The sequence below is a fragment of the Coturnix japonica genome, chromosome Z, assembly GCF_054131305.1.
Source record: "Coturnix japonica strain WE chromosome Z, WE-NBRP24, whole genome shotgun sequence".
NCBI classification, from domain to species: domain Eukaryota; kingdom Metazoa; phylum Chordata; class Aves; order Galliformes; family Phasianidae; genus Coturnix; species Coturnix japonica.
The window spans coordinates 52,694,367-52,717,209 of record NC_140702.1 but is presented as its reverse complement, the minus strand read 5'-3'; the positions used below and the strand labels follow the sequence as shown (position 1 = coordinate 52,717,209).

Below are 22,843 nucleotides of genomic sequence, written 5' to 3'. Positions count from 1 at the left end.
AAATCAAATGGACTTTAGAGACCCTTACTCTTGTACCACCTTTACTGTAGAATGAGAGAATGGTTTGAGTAGGAAAGGCCCTTAAAGATCATGCGGTTACAACCCTGTCACAGTCAGAGCTGCTACTCATGGGATCAATCAGGCTACCCCGGTCTGCATCCAGCCTGGCCTTGAGCACATCCAAGGATGTGGCATCCACAGCTTCTCTGGGCAGCCTGTTGCAGTTTTAATATTGGCTGTGTAGTATTTATTTCAGTAACTGTATTTTCAGCATTGTTACTCTAAAAGCAGTATCAGATACAATAATTAGCATTAGAAGCAGAAATAGAAGTAGACTAGACCCAGTCAACATTACTTCTGTTACTATATACACAGTGGAAAATCATGAAATCAGCTATACCTGCAGGCTTTTTCCCTCTGGGTCTAGCTCTATTGCCACCTGCCCTTTAACACTGGAGGATATCTGCACCCATCATCCAGCACCCATCTGCATGAAAAGACCTTAAAGCTCATTCAGTTCCAACCCCCTGCTGAGGTCAGGGCAACCATCCACCAGATCAGACTGCCCAGGGCCCAACTCAATCTAACCTAAATTTCCCCTCTTTTTAGTTTAAAGTCATTCCCCTTTGTCCTATGACTACAAGGCTATGTAAGAAGTTGGTCTCCCTCCTGCTTATACACTCCCTTCAAGTACTGGAAGGCTGCAATGAGGTCTCTAAGGAGCTTTCTCTTCTCTAAAGTGAACAAGCTCAGCTCCCTCAACCTTTCTTCATAGCAGAGGTGTTTCAGTCCCTTGATAACCTTTGTGGCCTTCTCTGGGCCCATTCCAGGAGCTCCATGCCTTTCTTATGTCAAGAAGCCCAAGCCTGGATGCACTATTCCAGATGCGGCCTCATGAAGGCACAGTAGAGGAGCAATGTCAATGTTAGTAGATATCAGTGGATGTCCGAAGACAAGAATACTGCAATATCTGGCCCAAGAAATGTCGTCTTTCAGGCTCTAAAATTTATTTTATTAAATGCGTGGTCACTGATCCTGCATGCCATGTGACATTAGCCAGAAGCCTTGGGAAATAACAGGAGGTGAGAATTAGAGTTCAGTGTAGTGAAATGGCTCTGATTAAACCCTGTTCTAGAAGCATGTTAGAACTGTGGGAAGATGTCCTTTAATTTCTCACATTATTTCATTTTTAAAGGCAAAACAAAAGGATTTCTGTTTCCACAGACTTCAACAACCAACATTTCAAGAACACCAACAATAATTTAAAATAAAAATTGAAATATCCAGATGGAAAGAAAATAAAATAGGCCTCCCACTGCTCAGAACTGAAATGCCAGTATATATTTCTGCCTCTTCTCAAGAGATTTCATTTGCTGTATTTTACTGTGTTTTATGAACAAACTATTTTAAGCACTTAAATTGTGACATGATTCACTGATGATAAAAGCCACATCTGAACTCTGAACACCACCTCTTCTTGTTTTTAATGGTTTAGAACTGTCCTAATGTATTTACACAGGTTAAGTATCCTAAAAAGCTGGAACACAGGAAACCTTTGGGATAAGCACAGCATGATGAAAGTTCAGAGTAATGGTTAAAAAAAAAAAAAAAGGAAACAAAAGTGAATAAAAAAATTTGAAACAAGTTTTGCGACCCTTTTAAATAGAAGAATTTTGTTGTTGAATACACAACTAAGTACAACTAAGTAAGTGAAACTTTCCCTGAGTTATTTAAACAGACTTTTTATCACAGATTTTCCTCATGTTTCAAATTCAGCAAAGAGATTTAATATGACACCTAGAATATGCTCACATGTTCTATGCTGTATGCTTTGAAGTGCACGCATTCTCCTAGGAAACTATCTTCTTCAGTGAGGTGTTTTACAAAGTGAAAGAAAAATGCAGTCAATTACTGACTCCCATTGTGCCCACGGCTCTACAATCACAACTCTAATATGACAAGTATCTCGATACTTACATGTAATTTCAAGGAATTGGAACCAGCAATTTATCTACTTAGAGATCCACAGAAAGAAAAATGTTTTACATGGCCCACCACAGCACTTACAAAATATTAAGTTAACATAAAAAATACAGGTAAAGGGATAGACAAACTGTATTTTTTTTTTTTCCTGCTGGGAGATGAAAAACATCAAAATATTCTTTTAAATTTGGTGTATTGATGTTTCATTGAGAAAGATAATCTCTAAGATCATTAATATCTTTGTAGCTTGAACTATCCTCTGCCTGTGTTGAGACAATTTGGCTTAGCCCATTCTTAAATTTCTTTAAGAGTAAAACTTCTATAAAACAGCTCTTATACTCACATGCCTTTAGCAATATCTTTTCTCCGTTAGTAAAATACTCAGGCAGTGCACATTAGTCAGATTTTTGAGATAATTTGATGTTTTCACTTTCAACATTAGTTGTTAATTGCACAACAACTGATAAAAGACTTTAGTGTGGTATGAAAGCTCTGTTTAAGTTGTAATTTAAGGAAATACAAGGAAACAAACAGCAAAGCAATCAGAGGACTGTCAGTTCTCCTATTCCCATTAATATTCCATTTGTCTATAGTGATCTCATCCTTGAAACTCTAAGGCTACATCAATGCATCCATCCCAATCTAACTAAATCAATAACATGTACAATCCTCATAATTTCAGATAAGAAAAGTTCCAAAGGGAAAAAAAAAAAAAAAAAAAAAAAAAAGAGGAATCAAGCTGATAAATGACAAAAGTCAGTAGGATCCATGCTTACACGATGCATGGAGCTCAGCCCTACATTTAGGATAGACCATGCTGGTGCTAAAGGTGCTCACACACAGCACAGAAATGTCAGACAGGAACAAGTGTTGGCTTGCTGTCCTAAACAATGTTATAATTGACATTTATATTAATCCAGACAGTATTTTTCACACACAAGAATTTGGCAGATTATGCTGTTTTGAAGACAAGGAGGAAGCCAAGCATTGTACTCTAATGCTGGTGCTTCTCGTTTGAGCGAACAGTGCCAAATACACAGTCCAAAGCAAATGTGCAACTCAGCCAGTGACAGTGCAGCTTTTCCCATAACATTTCATCAATATATTTTAACCTGCTTCACAGAGATTCTCTCTCAAAGGCCTGTAGAGCAGTTACACTTACAGAGGCCCTTTGTCTGCTCTGCTGACAAACACAAACAATTATACCTCTTGACCCTAAGGATTTTTTGATGCAGCTTGTTAGCAAGCAGCCTGACCTCAACAGCACATCTAAAAGCTATGAGAAAGTAGGCACCTTGAAAAAAGGTCAAATACAACATATCAAAGATTTAATACAAACACAAGCTTGTACAGGCATCTCCATCCAGCAGCTGCTGGTTAGCAGGAAGCACAGGCAGCTGCATCCCTTTCTCATATCCCAGCACAGACCTCATGGTCACTGCCTGCCACTGTGGTGCCTGTGTCACTCACAACTTCTCCACACCTTACTCATATGAGTGGAGACATTCTAAATTTGGTTTTCGTCTCATGAATAAAAGTGTCTGAGAAAACTTCAGACAGGATATTTCAGCCTTTTTGGTGTATAAGCAAAGGGGAAAAATAGGTTCATTATTTGAAACAAAATAGTGCCTTCTTTGAAAAGCTCCATTTCCATTTTTATTTTTGGATCACATTATTCAGCAGGGGGAAAGGCTGGAGGGTCACAGTGTGCAACAACTGGAGTTTGAAAAGGGAAAATTTCACACAACTGGCTGTGTCTATGCTCTGAGCACATCAGTGAAATGAAGCAACGTCAAGTGGCACTCAGGGAATCCCTGCAACTTGAGCAACCCTGCAGACAAAATGCCCCAGGAGTTGCTGATGCTGTCAAAATCTTTAAAATCAATAAAAGTCTTTAATTGCAGTTTGACCACACTGGGCAAGAAATACATACATATACTGTATACACAAAGACTAAGAACATGTATGAACATAACTTCTATTCAGAAATAAATGTGTGGGTGGCCATTTCATAGTTTCCCGTGGTAACAATTAGTTACGGACTCACAGTAGTACAAATTATTGCTTGTAGGAGGAAAAGTAGTGTTTCTCCCAGTACACAGCCTTAAGCAGAAATCAGGATTGTGCTGGGGGTAATGTCATACATTTTTCTATCGTTTTCCTCTGCACAATAAATGCGATGCTGCTGACAGGCAATACTGCTTAACTTCAGAAGTCTGGTCACCATAATATCTGATCAACTTGAACCAATTAAGACATTTATTCTCAAAGTGCCTTCTTACTTGATATCTGGGGAACTGATATTAACTAGGATACAGGTATTAACTGATATATCAAGATTCTCTTATCAACAAAAAAACTTCTGTGCTGCAGACAGATGCTGAAAGCTTGCTTCAGACCAACACCTCTCTTACAGAACTATTACTCTCCTTAGAGTTTCAGGAATTTTGTCTGCTATTGGACAAATAAGTGCATCTGGAAGCTCACTCTTGTTCTGTAAATGTGCTTCTGCTTCATCTGGAGGGCTCTGGTTATTGTGACTTGTATTTCTACTGACAGGTATGTCTGACAGGGACAACTCAGGCAACTGAAGCACATTTACTCCAGAAAACAGCAACAAAAAAGTGTGATTTCAGACAGCTTGTGCATGAACCACCTAACTAATAAAACAACAACAAAACAATAAATAGAATTAATAAATCAAATTTTGCTCACAACTTAGCATTGAACCAAACTCCGTTTGAATGGAATACAGCCTTGGCATCCCACACAGTAGCTTTCTGGACATCACCTGTATATTGGTCTGCAAGCATTTGATTATGCCACCTCTGTTTCTCTTAGGCACACATCTGCCCTGCAAACATCCCCACAATGAAGTTATATATTTTAATCCTTATCTATGATCTAAGCTTTGCCCTGATTTAAAGGAAGGAGGATTTATTCACATGCATTTTTCCAAAATTCTCATATTTCTATCATTCTGCAATTAAAGCTTGTATTAACATGGAAGAAATGCTGTGCGGTTTCCCCATTCTTTCAAGAAGTCAGAGCAAGTTACCTCTAGTAAAAGAGAAATATCCGCAGCTCTTAAAAAAAATGATTATAATGGCTTTTCATAGATGCAACTGGTAACACAATAGGATTTCAGTAGGCAACTAGAACAACAGACAACGCCTATTTCTGCTTAAATCTACAAGCAATATCCATGTAAGCCTTGGTCCTTGCTTCTTTTATTAAAGGAGGGTAAGAACCACATCCTAAGTCTAATAATACATTTTTTAAAGGGATAGCTATGACTAGGAAAAGCTTCTACAGTCTTTATGTATACACAGATATCTTAGGATTACAGGAAATCTTAAGGAATTTCAAAGGAACATAATGGATTTAAGTAGCAAGACTGTGGGTACCACTCCAAGCAAAAAAACAAAAACAAAAAGCAAACAAAAGAAAAACAGAGCCTCAAGAAAAACTGCCCTTTTGACTAAACAAATGGAAAGAAAAAAACATGTTTAATTTCAACGGTAACAAGATCTCGTAACTGAAAAACAGAGCTTAACAGTAACTTCCAATCAAGCCTTCTGTTACAAAGTTGGAAAACACAGAACAAACAGTAACCCTGAAAGATACAATCCTTACACAGCTTTTCCTGTAACTGGAACTGCTCCTCAAGTTTACCATCAAGATAAAGTGATGCAACCGGCTGTAAAGCCTGCTGTCCTGTGGGAGTAAGATAATAAGTCAGGCTGAGGCTTCTCTAAGGAAGATATAGCTATTTTGAGGTGGTCAGCATGTTTGGAAAGAATCCCTCACCTCCTGCAGAACACTAACTGGAAGCTGTCAAGCACTTATCTCAACAGAACATTCACAAGACTGCACCATGGGCAAATATGTACAGGAGGCCCAATTGTGTAAAGCGTGCTCCTCCTGGTAAAAAAATTAAAAATATATATATACACATACACTTATTGATTGGTGGAGCAAACAAAGAGCAACTCAGAGCAAAACATGCATGAAACAACTAGTAGTACACATGGACTGGCAATGGTAGATAGAAAAAGGGCAGCTAGACATTTGGATTAAGCACATTAATTTCCACCAGTTTGGTATTTGCTTATCTGTCTGAATGTGAAGTCTCATTCTGGAAGGCTCTGCAATATTATTGAAGTATTGCTGTAGAAATATATGTAACTCAATTATCTTTCACAGGAATGGGATGATGAACAGCTTCAGCCATGAGAGCCAAAGAATCCCCCAGGACTCACTAATCACAGCATATCTCAAATTGGAAGGGACTCAGAAGGATTACCAAGCCCAGCACCTGTCTACACAGGGCCACCCCAAAATCAAACCCTATTTTTTGAGTCTGAGAGTGCTGTCCAAACGCTTACTGAATTCCGACAGCTTGAGGCTGTGATCAGTGCCCTAGGCAGCCTGTTCCATGCCCACTGCTCTCTGCTGATCATATTCTTCCTGCCTCCTCACCTCCCCCTCCCCTGGCACAGCTCCGTGCTGTTCCGTCGGGCTCTGTCGCTGTCACACAGAGCAGAGCTCAGCGCTGCCCTCTGCTCCCTGTGAGGAGCTGCAGCCACCACGAGGCCTCCCCTCTGCTTCTCTGCTCTGCATCCAGCACACCCAGGGACCTCAGCTGCTCATATGTCTTCCCCTCTGGACACTCCACCATCTTTGCAGCCCTCCTTTGCACACACTCTACTAGCTGTATGTACTACAAGGTTGTAACCAACAACCTTGTTGGTTGGCCCTTTTGGCTGCCAGGGGACACTTCTGATTTGGGTGCCCCTTGATGCCAGCCATAATCCCAAGATGACTTTCCACAGGGCTGCTCTCCATCTTCTCATCCTCTGCTCTACACAAATATCCAGGCTTGCCACACCCCGGGAGCAGGATCTGGCACTTGATTTTGTCAAGCTTCATATGGTTGGTAAGTTTCCAGCCCTCCAATTTGTCAGAGTCTCTCAGCAAGGCCTCTCTAACCTCAAGGGAGTCAGCAGCTACTTCTAATTTAATCTTATTCACAAACTTCATTGTTATACCTCCAAGTCTAGTATTTAGATAATTTTTTGAAAACACTGAAGAGAACTGTCCCTAAAACGGACCCCTCAGAACCCCCTCCAGTGGCTGTTTGGCAGCCTGATGTAACTCCATTTACCAACTCCTTGAGTGTGACCTATCAGCCAAATGTTCACCTAGTGTTTTCTAGCTGTTTGCTGGACATTTTGCCCAGAAGGATGATGTGAGAAGTGGTATTAAAAGTTTTGCTGAAATCCAAAAAGATTACATCAACAGGCTCTCCTTAGTCAACTATATGAGTAAGCCATATCATAAAAGGGGATTAAGTTTATTAAACAGGACTTTTGTGAACCTGAGTTGGCTATGACCAATGACTGCATTTTCAGGTGTTTTTCAGTAAGAACAGCAAAGCCTTCTTTTCTATCTCTGTGAGGCATGACATAATCTGGCCAAGACATCAATTTAATTTTGCAAGGCCCTAGATGTGTGCCATGAGTAACACAGAATACTTAGGGCTTTCCTGATTAACGTCTACAGCATCCTATTGCGCAAATACTACAGACTCAGAAAGATAGTAAGATATTGATCTTGCATCCATTTCGTCACTTGAGAAGTTGTATCAGATGTAAGTGTTTTTTCTGTGAAGTGGCTTAATAGATCTTCACAGCAAGAAGTGCTGAGCTTTGGAGCAAAGTGGAGGCATCCTTGGTTAAGAGGGCTATTTTTGTCTAGAACAGATGAGGCATTTACACTTGAAGATAATCACACTAGTTAGCAAGAACAACCACCCACTACAAACCCACTGAAGAATAAAACAAAATGAAACAGTTTGTTAGAAAATAATCTGTTGCCTATATATATACCAGCATTTATTTTATTGTTCACAGTGTCATACACTTTCCTCGTAACACATTAATCATCTTTCCTTTACTTTATGAAAGAAACTGATTGAAGTGGTGCAGAACAGTCAGATCAGTGATTTCTACCTCCAAACCCCTTAATCAAAGCAATCCCAAAATATCAACATGTAGCCTACGACAGGTAACCCTTGTGTGTTATATTCTGCCTTAAACCATTTTTTGTTGCAGAAGTCCTTGAAAACGGACACTAAGAATGTGAAAAAAACACATTTCTTTTCCTTGCCAAGCCCTGAACCAGTAATAATTTCCATTCCCTTAATAACCACTTCTATCTTCCAGAAAAACACTTCACTGCAAGCAAAGACCAACCCAGGATATATACAAGTAGATTAAAACAGATGGTTTGAATTAAATCCTATACAACAGCAACTGTAGTTGTCATAAGTGTTTTTACTGAAATAATTATGAGTATTAACTATTTGATCATTACTAGCAAATTATGGTGTGTTAGCATTTACAATTATTACCCACGTTCACTTCCTTATGCTTGCAATTTCCTGTTCAAAGTCAGAGCTTGAGAGGCAAAGAGTGTAAAGACATTATTTTACTCTCTAAATGTTGTTCAAAATTTAAAATCTAGCAAATGTCAGCATAGTTTTTTCCTGTTTTATTGTAGGCACAAGTGGCAAGCACTAAGTGCCTTTTAAAAGAAACATGATACACACAGGGTTTGCCAGCCACGCATGTTATTGTTGTGGTTATTTTGTCTTTACAAAGAAATAAACAGCACATATGGACTCAAATAAAAACTCTTGATCCAAGTGAGTTCACACTTGCTTGTAAATTTCCTGCGTCAGCCTTGTCTCTAAGGCCAAGACTTCACATTGCTAGGGGAATAATAAACAAACAAAATCCCAAACCAAAGAAAGAATATATTTATTTTCCTTCAGAATATATTCATTTCTCTGAATATATTCTGGGTATGAGTTAGGGAAAGCCCACAAAGGACACACTTTCCATGCCTGGTGGATCTTTTTGCCTTTCCCCCATCCAACTGCACTCCATCATCGCAGCAGTGTGGTGCTGGAGAGTTTGAGATGAGCAGGAATCTGGGAGGCCCTGGATGCCTGCTGCATGCTCACACTCTTTCACTCTCTTGGCACCATTCAGGATTGCACAGACTTCTGTCACATCTGAACATGGAGCTTTCCAAGCAGAAAAGTTCTTCTCTATTTATTTATTTATTTATTTTTAATGGATTGTAGAGGGGAAATACCTTTAGATGTTTCTCTTGTAGGAATTTATCATTTATTCCTTTATATAATATTTTGATAAATTTTTAATCTGCCGAGACCCATCCATTCTATCCCCTGACAACTTTCAAAGAACCTCTGCTAAGTCGCTGCAGCAAAGACTTTCTCTGTGCTTGTTGAGATACTGCAACAAACAATAAGCACTTTTTTGAAGGAAACATGGCTTACACAGGCTTCAAAATACATCACGTTGTTCCATGTATTTACCAATTTACATATATTTTCAAGTTTTTTTCAATTTCCCTGGTCTGGAAGGCAAACTTTCAAGTGTTTCCTTGAGCCTTTTTAAAAAACTGGTGTCAATTGTGCTATAGCCCATTTATTTGGTGTCAAAGCTGATGTGATACATTCCCAGTCACTATTAGTGACTATAGTACCCAACTATGTAGAAACTGCTACTGCAACCCCAAAAATGATGCATTTCTTTTGAGGGTTGTTACCAGTACAAAGCTTTATGACAGACACTGTGAAACTCAAGGATGGCACCCTGTGATTTCTGATCTGAAATGCTGCTCTGTTGCTTCTGGTCCTTTGGAATGGTTGAAGAGGCTAATGATGCACAAAACAGTGCTGAGCTGTCAAACCACACTTCCTCATTTACAGTTGTACAAAGCAGATCTGTTCTGTGACCACTCACCAACTTCCAGTCATGGTTTTATTCCGTTTCAGATCAGGTCCTACTACTTTTGAAGACCACAGCACGGAAATAAAAGGTGCAACACTGCAGAGAGTCTCTTGGTTCTACAAGTCCCTCACATATTATATTTGGTAGTGCAAATTATTGCACAATGATAACCGTGCCATTGGTTGAATTCCTGAAAAATATTTACTGTCTGTTTCCCATAGTCATTTCATAATATGCTGTGAATGTGCAGTAACAGTTCATTTTTCCAGTTGCAGTTGGTAATGCTCAAAACATTTGCTCTCCACTTACCTCTGCACAGAATGATTCACTATAGCTCATACAATATGCTTTTGTAATATTAATGTTTATTTGCTTGAGCTATTTTCCCTTTCTTGATGCACTGTCAGTTTATTAACTGAGGCTCATTTGGTTATAGAATTACAAACTGTTCATATAATTCATACAAAAAATAAAATTACATTTGTAATACCAAAATCAAAGTTCAACTAAAAGCTAATTAGGAAGTTTCTCAGTTATCTTCCTTGTTGTAACAAATTGTTTACTACTTCTCTTGCTATCTCCATTAAATACATGAACTCAAAATCATACTACGGGCAAAAGTTGTTTCAAACTAGCCTCACTGATTCTCCCCCAGAACTAAGGCACAAGTGATCACTCTGAGCAGGCAATATTTGGTGCAGCTCATCTCTGGCAAAAGAAGAGCTGTCATGAACCATGGGAGGACCAGAGTGTGCACTGTTGGCTTGGCTGCTTGGGAAAGAGAAGACAAACATTGGTATTACAAATCCTGCAGGTTGTGATATAGAATGACTGACTTTTCCTTCGTGCTACACTTGCCACCGACTACAGTGGTGTGGCTAATTTTTGGAAAAGACCCCACAAAAAACAGCAGAGGACAATAAATAGATGATTTTGCCTTTTAAAGAGAAGAAAATACAATGGCAGCTAAGAAGCAATGAAGAAAATCTGAGTAAGAGCAGAAATGCTACAGATATAGAATCACAGAATTACTCAGGTTGGAAAAGAACTCAAAAATCAAGTCCAACTGCAGCCTAACTATAGTACCCTAACTCTAAAAACCCTCCGCTAAATCATATCCCTGAGCACCACATCCAAACAGCTCTTAAACACAACCAGGGACAGTGACTCAACCACCTCCCTGGGTAGCCTATTCCAGTGTTTAACTATCCTTTCTGTAAAGAAGTGTTTTCTAACATCCAACCTAAACTTACCTTGCTGCAACTCAAGGCCATTTCCCCTTGTCCTGTCACCTGTCATCAGTGAGAAGAGACCTGCCCCACTCTCACTGTAAGCACCTTTCAGATACTGAAAGCGTGCGATAAGGTCTCTCCTCAGCCTCCTTTTCCCCAGACTAAACAGCCCCAGCTCCCTCAGCCTTTCCTCATAGGGTTGATTTTCCAAGCCATTCACAAGCCTCGCTGCCCTTCCTTGGACCTGATCCAGTACCTCCATGTCTTTTCTGTGCTGAGGTGCCCAAAACTGAACACAGTACTCGAGGCGAGGCCTCACCAATGCCGAGTACAGGGGCAGGATGACTTCCCTAGTGCTGCTCACCACACCATTCCTGATACAAGCCAGGATGCCATTGGCCTTCTTGGCCACCTGAGCAAACTGCTGGCTCATATTCAGCCGACTGTCCGTCAGCACACCAAGGTCCCTTTCCATCAGGCAGCTTTTCAGCCACACCTCCGCAAGCCTGTAGGGTTGCCTGGGGTTGTTGTGACCAAAATGCAGGACCCGACACTTGGCCCTATTGAAACTCATGCCATTAACCTTGGCCCATTGACCCAGTCTATTCAGGTCCCTCTGTAGTGCCCTTCTCTCCTCAGGCATATGAACACTCCCTCCCAACTTGGTGCCATCTGTGAACTTACTGAGGGTGCACTCAGTCCCCTCATCAAGATCATCAATGAAGATGTTAAACAGAAGTGACCCCAGCACTGAGCCCTGGGGGACGCTGCTCATGACCGGCTGACATCTTGATTCAACTACATTGACCACAACTCTCTTTATTTGAGATAACTGGTCAGGAAAACTGGTATGTATGTTATACGGCAGGGTGTCTGAAGCTGACTGCTCACAATGTGGTCTTTTGGTATGTTTGTGAGTGAAGATATCCAAAAGCTCAAAACTCTTCACTCGATGTCACAGATGTGTTTTAGAGGAAATGACAAAAGGCACAAGTCTTTTGCAATGCATACCATCATTTCAACTACTGGATATACTCAGTTACAAACCTAAATATGGATTTTGAAGGGCATAATTTAAGACTACTATAACTGAAAACTTTAGGACTACATTTTTCTTTTCCGTGTTCTCTTACAAAAGATAGTCCTGTCTACAAATCATTTCCAGAATGTACTTTCCACACTTAGAGATCCCAAGTCTCTTCTTGTTAATAATATATGCTATCCACACAAAGAAGAAAGATAAAATGAAATCCTTTCTTCTGTACATAAGAAGTCACATTAGTCCAGATAGAATAATTATCTGTTATACATACTGATCAAGAAGTAAGAGCAGCGAAAGCAACTCAGAAATGCTTAGACTCAAGGCCCTCCCTCAAAATTTTCTGACAGTTATCAAAGCCAAGCCTTATCACGAAAGACAGTGATGATGGAAATACCATTTGGTTCTCTGCCAAAATGAGTGATCTTTCCAGCAGGAATGGCTTAGCAGTATCAGAGCTGTATAACTTGTGCTTAGCTGTGCCAAGCTTCCTGACACTAGCAAAGATATGTCAGTTGGAAGAATTAAGGAGAAGAAAACAGACACAGTGACTACCGACTATATTGTGATACTATTATTTACAAAGAAGAAGCAAGGGAGTCTGCAGCTTAAGGCAGAGATTCTGCCCTTTCTCAATATCTCCTCCTATTCCAAATGAGATTAGAATAGTTATATCTGGAAATATATAACTTTCCTGTTAACAAAAAAAAAAAGGATAATTTAAATATACATGTTCACGCATGAGAAATGGTTTGTCATTGCACTGAATGCAATGTGACTTTGCCCAAATCACAAAATGGGTTCAGTCAAAACCCCACAGTGTCACTGATGTTTACTGAGAATTTCAAACTAGATAATGAAGTTCTTGAAATCTCTCAGCTCCAGGAACAAATGGAAAGTCCCCTTTCTCAGCCAAGAATCCACTCAACAGCACCTTACTGCTTAGAATAAGAATTCTTCTGTGCATCAAAAAAAGTAAAATTATGCCTTTAGACAACTTCAGTCTTCTACTTAACTTCATGGTGACACTAAGACAACTTTAGTTATCCCTTCAATCCATTAAGACTCCTCACCTCAGATGGCAACAGAAGACCTACAACACATGGCTGAGCAGCCACGCCATTTCACAGTAGAATGTATGCAGAATTATATAGACCTTAGCAAGCCACTAGATTAATTGATCCTAGTAGGTCCTTTCCAACTAGTAATATTCTAGGGCAAATGTAAGCATGAGACTTTTCAAAATGCAGACATCCAGACACCTATATATTGCTCTTTATTCAAGTTAGGCCAAAATCCAGTAGCCAAGACATCTACAACTTTCTCAAACTGCCTACTTTCCAGCATCTGTGTCAAAAGGCACAAGTCCCCTATAGGTTTTATGAGTTGTCTGCAAGTCTCATGCAGGTATTTTACATACCTAGAGGGTCTCTGTATGATTCATACATATATAGGTGTAATCCTCAGGTATCCAACCTCCCATAGAATCAGTGCAGAGAGAATCAATACTGTCCCTAGAAAAAAGAGCAGCTGATGGCGTTAATTTAGTTGCCTGTAAACTAAGTACAAGGGCATATGAGATGCATGGCCTTAAGCTTTTTATAGAGCTCAATAAGCTTTTGGTTATTCCAGGACAATACAGATGTCCTACAGGCCCTGTGTCATCTCTCTAAGTCCCATACAGATGTGCCCAGGAGTGTCTCTAATGACAATAAAACCTACACATGGCCTGTGGATTAACTCTCTAGTTCAATAATTGGCAGCTCTGACACCTAGCGCACACCTAAGCTCAGTTCAACTTGGACATGGAATACATACAAAGCACTCAAACACAGTAAAGGGGCAGACAGTAGCACAATAGAATGACATTTTCATGGAAGTAAAGCCTGGATTTCACATGTCTCAGAAGGGTAACGAACTGATTACACTTCTGAAAAAAAAAAACAAGGAAAACAGAGCATTTGAGCATAACAGTTTCACACACTAACTGAAAAAAATAAAGAAAAAAAGTGATGCAAAACACTAAACTCATTCCTGAAGTCAGATGAGACAAAAGGCACAGTCAATTCAGGTTTGCAGCTCCTAAAATCATTGTTGCACAAAACCAGTTTACTGAAAAATACTGTCACAGTTCTATCAGAAAACACAAACATTTCATTAAGCCCACTCCAGAGAATGAATTAGCATAGCTGCAATAGTGTAAAATAAACTCTGATTTAGTATCATAAAGAAATGATAAAAGACATTTCCTACTTCTTTCACTGGGAAGAAATTGGTTTTGGAACGATGAGGTTATGTATTGTTTTTTTTAACTGGGACTAATTCCAGGTTTATCCTCTCTGTCCTTACGTGACCTGCACTGATCGGTCATAGACAAGGAGCAAGCAGACAAAACTTACTTTACTTCCTAAGCATTTTGTAACCTCCGCCTGTGGCAATTCAGACCCTTTCCATGTCAGCTGCTACCCATGCCAAAACACTTAAGCCTATGCTAGATACATATTTGAAACACCATTGTTACGTTAATCTCAATAGCAAATAGCTGGTGCACACTTGAACACAAGCTTGTAGTTTTCCTTGAAGCAAGATTACTATTGCACAGAAGACAGCAAAACATCCATGAATCACTCCTGACTCTTGTTCACGTGCCTCGTTACCTAAAAACAAAGCTCTGCAATTTTCAGAAGTACACAATCTCACACCTTCAAAACAACCCCAATTATCAGGAATTGCAGTTCTGCTGACTTTACAAACACGTGTTCAGAGCTGTGAAAATGGGCCTTTTGCTTTAATTATACACATATTAAAAAATTACCTTCCCTCTGTTGTGGCCTGCACACCTTCTCTCTGCCTGTACTGTGCCCTTACTGTTGCAAGCACCTCCAGAACAGTGTATGGCAGTGTATGGCTCAGTGTCCAGCTGGCAGGAGGCTGCAAGTCCCCAGACTGGTGGGAGCTGCAACTCCAAACCACACATGAAGCCCTGATGTAGCAGACATACTTGGCCACATTTAGCATCTCCATCTCAGTGACGGTGGGCACCCTGTGCCCTCACTCTAGCCATAGCCTCTGTTTAAGCAACTAGCAAGCCAGGCTCTTGGCAGAAGGAGAGCACGAAAACTAAATCAATGGAAAGCCTCCAGCAAACCTAGCAGAAAGCAAACATTTTACTAAATGTCCAAGATCTGGTCCTGAATGCTGTGCAGTTCTCCTGCCAGCTGCTGGCCTCACAGCAGTTTTCCTGCCAGGAGGAAACACGTATGGGATTTAAGTGTGTGCCAAGGGTGGATCTGACCCCACTGCTGAGATTCAGCTTGAAGCACAGGCACTGGTACAGCTGAATGTAAGCTTTACTTTCAAGACACAAAAGCATGCAGTTCTTACATGGTTCCTTCCATGTATCAGTGTATACTGTGTCAGAAATGTGCTTTGGTATAAGATTTGCTAATATTACACTGCGCTGACATAAAAACAAACAATTTCTAAAGTGAACTTCTCCAGTAAATCTGATGCTGCAGATCCATCCAGTCCCGGTGGCAACATATCCAGTATGTAGTACATCTAACTAAGCTTATAGGAAGGTCTCAGCAAGTTTGTGCTGGGCAGAGCTTTGTGAGATTGTCAGGGTTTATCACCAAGCAATGAGCTGGGAGAGAGGCTGGAAGCTGTTTGCAGAAACCGGCACACCCGCATGGAAAAAAAAGAAAAATGAAAACTCTACTGGCAGAAAAACAACCTCATCTACATCATGCAAGAATGACACATGGGTGTACTCTGTGCTGCTATCTCCCTTATTCCTGCTCAAGTCAAACTTCCTTGTCTGACTTTTTCAGTCAGCCATCTCCCACACACAGCACAGAAGTGTCAGGGCCTCAGAAGTAGCTTGGTGTTAAAAATCCACTTTCAGGATGACAAAGTGCTGTTGCTTTACAAGCAGTTTCATAGCATTACTGCAAATAAGGACACATGCAAGTAACAAAGGAACACAATTAAAATGTTTTTCAGTTCTGGGTTCTGGAGGGAAGCTGATAGAAGTAACTATTTCATCAAGTTACTATAGAAAAAGCCAACAAATAAAAGGTGACACTGTGGTTGAGTTTTATTTGTAACACAAAGATATTTACTTAGGACATCTGGACCACGCCTCAGCTGGAAAGGATTTTAAAGTCCATGCGCGCTTTTACATACTGTGAGAGAAATCAACTGGTCCACTAGACTACATCCAAGCCGGGCTTATTTTTGCCCACTTAATGAAGATACTGTAATATACACACAGTGGAGAAAGGATCAAGTCAGGACACAGTCATTTTTGTTCTACTGGCCATTCCGAAAGACAGTGAATAGAAGCTGGTACATGTCTCATATTTCACTTAGAAATACCAACTTTCCACATTTCAGCAGAACCAAGGAGGAATTTGCAAACTTTATTTCAGTTCACACACCTAACTAAAAGAGTGGTATGCAACAGGGAAAAGAAAAAGAGCACAGAGCTTTATTCAGCAAATTCCTATCATAAACTTCTCCTTTTAACAAAATCTGAAGACAGAAAAGGATACAGAATGAAGTCAATAAAGGCTTAACATTGTTATAGACCAATTCTAATACAAAAGCAAACATTTCATTACACCACATTTCCTTATGCACTTCTTAAATGGGCACTCTCATTTTCATCGGGACATGCAGGTAACAGAATGAAAGTGCTGCTCTAAGTAGGAAATGAAAACAGGGAAAAGAAGTGAAAACTTGATCCATTCATTGCCTTCATTGCATTCATTGACTGAGGATAAGAATCTGAGCCACAAACATGGAAGTTAATACAGACACTTGTCTTCTTCCAATCTGAGCTCATAATAATAAATGAAATGACCTTTAAAGAAGAATTCTCTGAAAATTTATCACCTGAGTTCTAGTTATATCTTATTGCAGTCTAATGTCCCCATTAGCAGTAAGGTAATACCCCTTGTATTTCTCCAGTCATTCTGTAAATATAAGTGATTAGAAATGCTAAGTATGTAACTCCAAGATAACCCAAAACTGTATCAGGGAGAAAAAAAATTATTGCACCTTTAACCAGGTATGATTACAGACAACTATTACACAGCCCTTTGATTTCATATCATATTCCAAAAATAACAGCAGAAGGACTAACAAAACATGGCTAGCAACTCTATCTGTACTTAATTTCCATTTGGTAACATTTAAGTAGGATTGGAACTAATGAGCAAAGAAAGAGGAAATAAACTGAGGGATGTGAGAAATTGTCATTGAATACTTTATCAGTCTGTTTACAGCTTGCTGTGGAAGCTGTTTCCACTCCATTTTTTCCAGATTACTCATCAAGCTGCCCTGATTTTCTCTGCTGGCACTGGTTTCAGCCACAAGGTGAGAAGTGGTACCTGTTTAAGGAACCCTGCTTAGTTCTGCAACTGTGCAGTTTTGGGAGAAGCAACAACATGTTTGTGTAAGGTTAGTAATTATGGAAAACATACTGTACTACCCAAAGGCCACATCAAGACAGAGCAGTTTATGTTCTCTATTTGTTTACAGGAGTAGATCATAATTGGTGTTAGCAGATCAGTCTGATCACAACAACAAAGATCCCACTGAAGGTAACTGAAACTTTTTGTCCTAAATGAGTAAAAGACCGGTCCCCAGAGGACCAACCAGGTTCAAGGAAGGCCTCTGGGTGATACAGAAATGGCTACAGAGCATTGCTGGTTGCAAGAGGACAAAGCATCAGAGGAAGCTCAGCTGGAAGGATTAATTTAAAACCTGACATTTAATCTAGAAGATGGATGAGTTAAAGTGAATACGGTTGTGAAAGAGAACAACTGAGGAAAGTCAGAGGTACATTCTGTGGATGTGAATCTTGGGCAAATCTGTTGAATCATGAACAGAGCTTCACCTAGCTAGGAAGGTTTCTTCTAGCTACCCCCAGCCATCTGGCTGCCTGAGTTTACATGTTTCTTTCAAATCCCTTTTCTAATCTCTACTAAAAATTTCTAAGTGTATTTCTGACGCAACTTGTTCATATTGGCCTCAGACCAAATAAGCCCAGCCTTAAAGTGCTTCCTCTGTACTTTCAAATAGTTCTACTTTTATCAGAGAAATATACTAAATATGCTTGTTAATAAAAAAAGAAAAAAAATCAATTAAAAATTAACACCACACAATTCTTCCATATTTTCAGTATGGGAACAAAGAAAATCTTAAGATCTAACATCGTCACTGATCCGGACCACCTGCATTCCAGACACCTGGTGTTGTCTAGGAACTCCTCTTTCATTTTCCATCTTACCCACCACATTTACAAAAAGACTGACATTTTTTTTTTTTTTTCATTTTTGCACCCAGGTAAGACAATCAAGGAACTTGCACAGTCACAATGCATATAATATAAAAATATTACGCATTTTAAGTTCTACATACGCACAAAGGCACAGAATGACATAAAAAAAAACTTACCATCACTTGCAGAAAGTGAGTCATTCACACAGACCAGTGCCAAAGTAAACAGCAGATGCCGAAGATCCATACCTCTAATTCTGTATTAATAAAGAACAAGAGAGTTTCTTTATAAAATAATATTATTATGGATTCATGACACTTTAATTATTATCTATTTTCATTAAATTTCTGATTGAACTTAAAGTAGAAGCATATTTAGTTTACAGCTTATTGCCTCACTTAGTCATACATCATCTTGAATTAGGAGACGGATAGTAAAAAAACTAATAAAAAGGAGACTAGCTCATGCATCACTATTTCATTTAATATAGAAGAAAAAAATCAGTGTTGTCAATTTCTAGCCTGTAGTATTTCTAGCTTGCTTCCAGGAAGCTACCAAAGTAACCACACTCCATACAGAGCATCCTGAGGGGAAAGGATCCTAACAGCTACCCTAGGTTAAATGTGAAAGTAGGAAAGAACAATCTCTCTCAGGGAACAAAGACTTCAAGCTCATGCACCCCTGATGCTGTGTTTGTCTTAGCAGGACACATATAATACTTCCTGAGTCTAGATCTGCATGAAGTGAAAAACGAGTGCTGGGGGGACAGAGGAATAGCACTTCTATGTTTGACCATAAAGTAGTACAGCAAACTTTGACTCTATGCACGAGTATTTTCAGGTAGACATTTTCTTCTTCCATCTGACATAACAAATCAGCAGAATAAACTGAACTACGGAGTCCACTGTGGAGCAACATTTTAACTGGGTGCTACTGAATAAAACAACTGGTGCTAGCAAACTTGGCTGTTATAACAATCCTACCAAAGTTAGCAAAGTTTGAATTTAATCAACTGTAAGACACAAGCATGCTGAGCATGGAAAACTATGTTCACATTGAACTTAAAAGATAATTTGCTTTACTTAATTTTCTCACCCCAAGAGAACAGATTACTCACACTGCAGGAAAAAAAAGCGATTATTACTAATGCCAGATTTCTCATTCATGCTGTTTAGAACAAAACCAGAAAATCAGAATGTATTTCTCACACCCTCATTAGCAAGACTACTCAATAATTCTCCAGTTTCATGCCCAGCATGGGGAAAATTTATTCCAACCACATTGCAAAGCCTAACCTACAACTGCACAGACAAACTGGGAGGTGCTTCCTGCTGCGCTGGGGCTGCTACAGGAATGTCCAGCTGCAGTGCTCATCCCTGTCCCACCAGGCACAGCTCTGTCCAAAGGCGCAGAAGTCCTACGGCTTGGAGAGATGCAGGTGTGTGAGGCATTAGGGCTGATGTGAGAGTCTGTGGAGCAAAACTGAGGAGTGGTGGAAGGCAGTTGGTGCTGGAGAGCACAGGGCTGGGTAAAAGTTTGCAGAGCAACTAGAAACTAACTCTCCTATTTGCAAAGTAGGCACAGCATGAGGTTCATCCCAGCACAACTATACTTTTATCTGTCTCACTTGGTCCCCACTCCATCCATATTCATGATTAAAGGATTCTGGTTGTCTCCTATTAAAACACCTTCTACAGAAATGCTTCACTGCATTGATCAGTTTCTCCCCTCTTAAGACATTTCCACTCTAATGAACAGTCCATCCCCACAGCCTTTCCACCTTCTCCCCAAAGCCTTGCTCTCTCTTTCACAGACATTAGCACAGCATTACTTTATTTACAACCCCGCTCCTCCACTGTAACACCCAGACATCCCACATTGCCTCTATTTACACTTCCCAGTTCTCCCGTCTCCACCACCATCTGCTAATTTTCCTACCACTCTTCTCCAAACTCTCCTACTTCTTCCTGCCTAACAACAGCTACAAAAAACCCTACAACCCACATAGGAGTACTCCATACAAAATCATCAACAGTGTTGGTCATTCAGAGAACAGCTGCAAGTAGAATTTTGGTTTCTGTAACCACACCACACCAAGGAACTCTGTGATGAGAAGGGGATCAGTTCCCACAGGCCACCCCCTTGTTTGTGCACTGGAATTAGGAGCTATCTCAGCTTCCTCTAAGGAAAACTGGTCTGACAGTCAAAGCACTAACCCAGGAGTCCAGACATATCCCAGAGGTCAGGAATCACGTTAAATTTCAGCAAGGTCTTACTGCTGCAGATAGACACAATATCACTTCAGTACTGCTCTTCCTCTTGTGTTGGTATTCTTGTTTACATAGCTGCATGCAGTGATACCATCAAGAAACTGCTTCAGCAAAAACGAATCCATAAACATTATTTTAACAAAGAACTGTAGCACACAGGTGTACACTGAACATGTCCGATACAAACAGGATCAAGCTCAAAAATGGTGACTGCCCTCATCTGAAAACACAAAAGTCTTCTGTGCTCCATACAGGCCCGGATAAAGGAAACTCCACTTCCTCTCCAGAGCTTGTGTGGCAGGTCTCATGCCCAAGATCTCCCCCAGTCAGAAGGAGCATTGCAAGGGATATTATGCACCAGAGTTTGTGTCACCTCTCTACATCCAGCACATAAACAAAAAGCACTGCTGAGATGCAATAAGTCTACTCCAGAACTACTGGAGATCAAGCCGCAGCTGTACCACTATGCCTACAGGATTATGGATGAAAATCTGTAGTGAAGCAGGAGCCCATCATGATACTGTTTCTGGTGGTACAGAACAAGATTTTATAGAGAAGATTTCTTTGAAGCACCATCTGCTACACCATTAGACAACTTTCTTACTGAAAGGTCTCACATATCTGCTTTGTAACAATCCACTGTTGTTCCTCTAAACACTTGTGCAAGCTCACAAGGGCAGCATTGTTCAGAGGCTGCAGCATTAACCTAGTGAGAGTCAGCTTTTCTCTTCTGATCAGCTCCAGGATAAACTCAACCTTTTATAATCTAGTAACATCAACCTCCCCAAGACTGTCGGTACATGTACATGTATGAAAGACAAGTACCACTAATAAACTTCTTGTTACTGAGTAGATCAAGAAATTACAGTGCCTGTAACACATGCTATTCTAAAGGATAATAAACTATATCTTACCTAACTCCTGCAGTTTGAAAGAACGAAGAGAGCTAAAACCAGAAAAATAATTACAACAGCTGACTGTCCTCAAGGCAGCTGAAATTTGACCACAGGAACATTTGGCTAGAGGTCAGCTCAGGCTAATTGCTTCAGTAGAGAAAGAGAGCCAGGAGTTATAAAAAGGACAGAAAAATTCCTGGCCCTTTTCTATAGCTCTGTTGGAGTAAGGTCAATCACAAGCAAATTTAAACACAACTCTTCAGTGGGATGTGAACACAGTCAGCACAGACCGGGGAAGCCAGGCTAAGAAAATTCCTGAGAAAAGGAATTGTTTAGTTAGAGCACGCTGAATGGTTTGTATCTACTCTGGACAGATAACAATATTGATACTTGGAGCAAATCATAACGAGTTTTACTTATACACAAAACTGTTGTTTGAAGTGGAATTTCTATGTTTAGATAGCTCCTGAATCTGAATGTGAAAGGACCTGAAAAGAAAAATATTACACTTCATTAAACTGTGCCTAAGAAGGAATTTCTGCTTTTGCCATCTCCGTTAACTCACTGTACTCCAAGCACTCCAAATATGAGATTTTTTTTCCCCTATAACCTCCTTCAATTTCACTTGGCTTGCCAAATAACACATGTGCAACTATTCCAGAACCAAAGGTGGCTTCTCCGCTGCAAACCAAACAACATAACTGAATGAAGGACTAACCTGAGAAGATTTACCTTTCTGTACGTTGCTAACCATTTCATTAAATCTCAAACAGGCAAGCACACAAGAGGTCACAGTGCATGTGGATGTGAGAAGAAGCAGATGCAAATTCAGGCTCTCAAATTCTGTGCCACTCTAAAGCATATGTATTCAAATACCAGATATATGTGCATACCCTTGCTGAATTTTTGGGAGGAAATACCTTTATTTTTGGAAGTGCATACATTCCTTACAAGCTATCTCATGGCAAGATCAGTGGCAGGAAAACAAAATCTTTACCTTCTTATATTACAAAAATCACCCAGGTTTCACTCAATACACATTGCTGAAATCACATTGCCTGCTTACTCTCACTTCACTAAATGCCAACAGGACAGAGTCATCCACAGATGAAATGAATTGAAGACCTTCAAAGCAACACAATCCAAAGCTGCCAAAGACCTAAAGACTTCTCTGCTGGCACTCTGATATTACAGCTTGACTGAGTCATCACAAATGCTTGGATGATTGCCTGCTTTTATGGAGTCCTTGTGCCACATACTTGACCATCTTAAGAAACATAATGGATTGTCTCAGTTGGGATGAATAGC

The 22,843-nt window shown here is 40.0% G+C and overlaps 1 protein-coding gene across 6 annotated transcripts in view; it reads right to left on the bottom strand.

Moving 5' to 3' along the window:
- GHR (growth hormone receptor) overlaps window positions 1–22,843 on the bottom strand; it is a 130,802-nt gene that overhangs the window by 43,651 nt on the left and 64,308 nt on the right. For all 6 annotated transcript variants that reach the window (XM_085529566.1, XM_085529567.1, XM_085529565.1 and 3 more), the window contains one exon: window positions 18,546–18,625. In XM_085529566.1, the coding sequence (XP_085385692.1) occupies window positions 18,546–18,615 (70 nt within the window). In that variant the 5' untranslated portion in view covers window positions 18,616–18,625. The remainder of the gene's footprint in view (window positions 1–18,545; window positions 18,626–22,843) is intronic.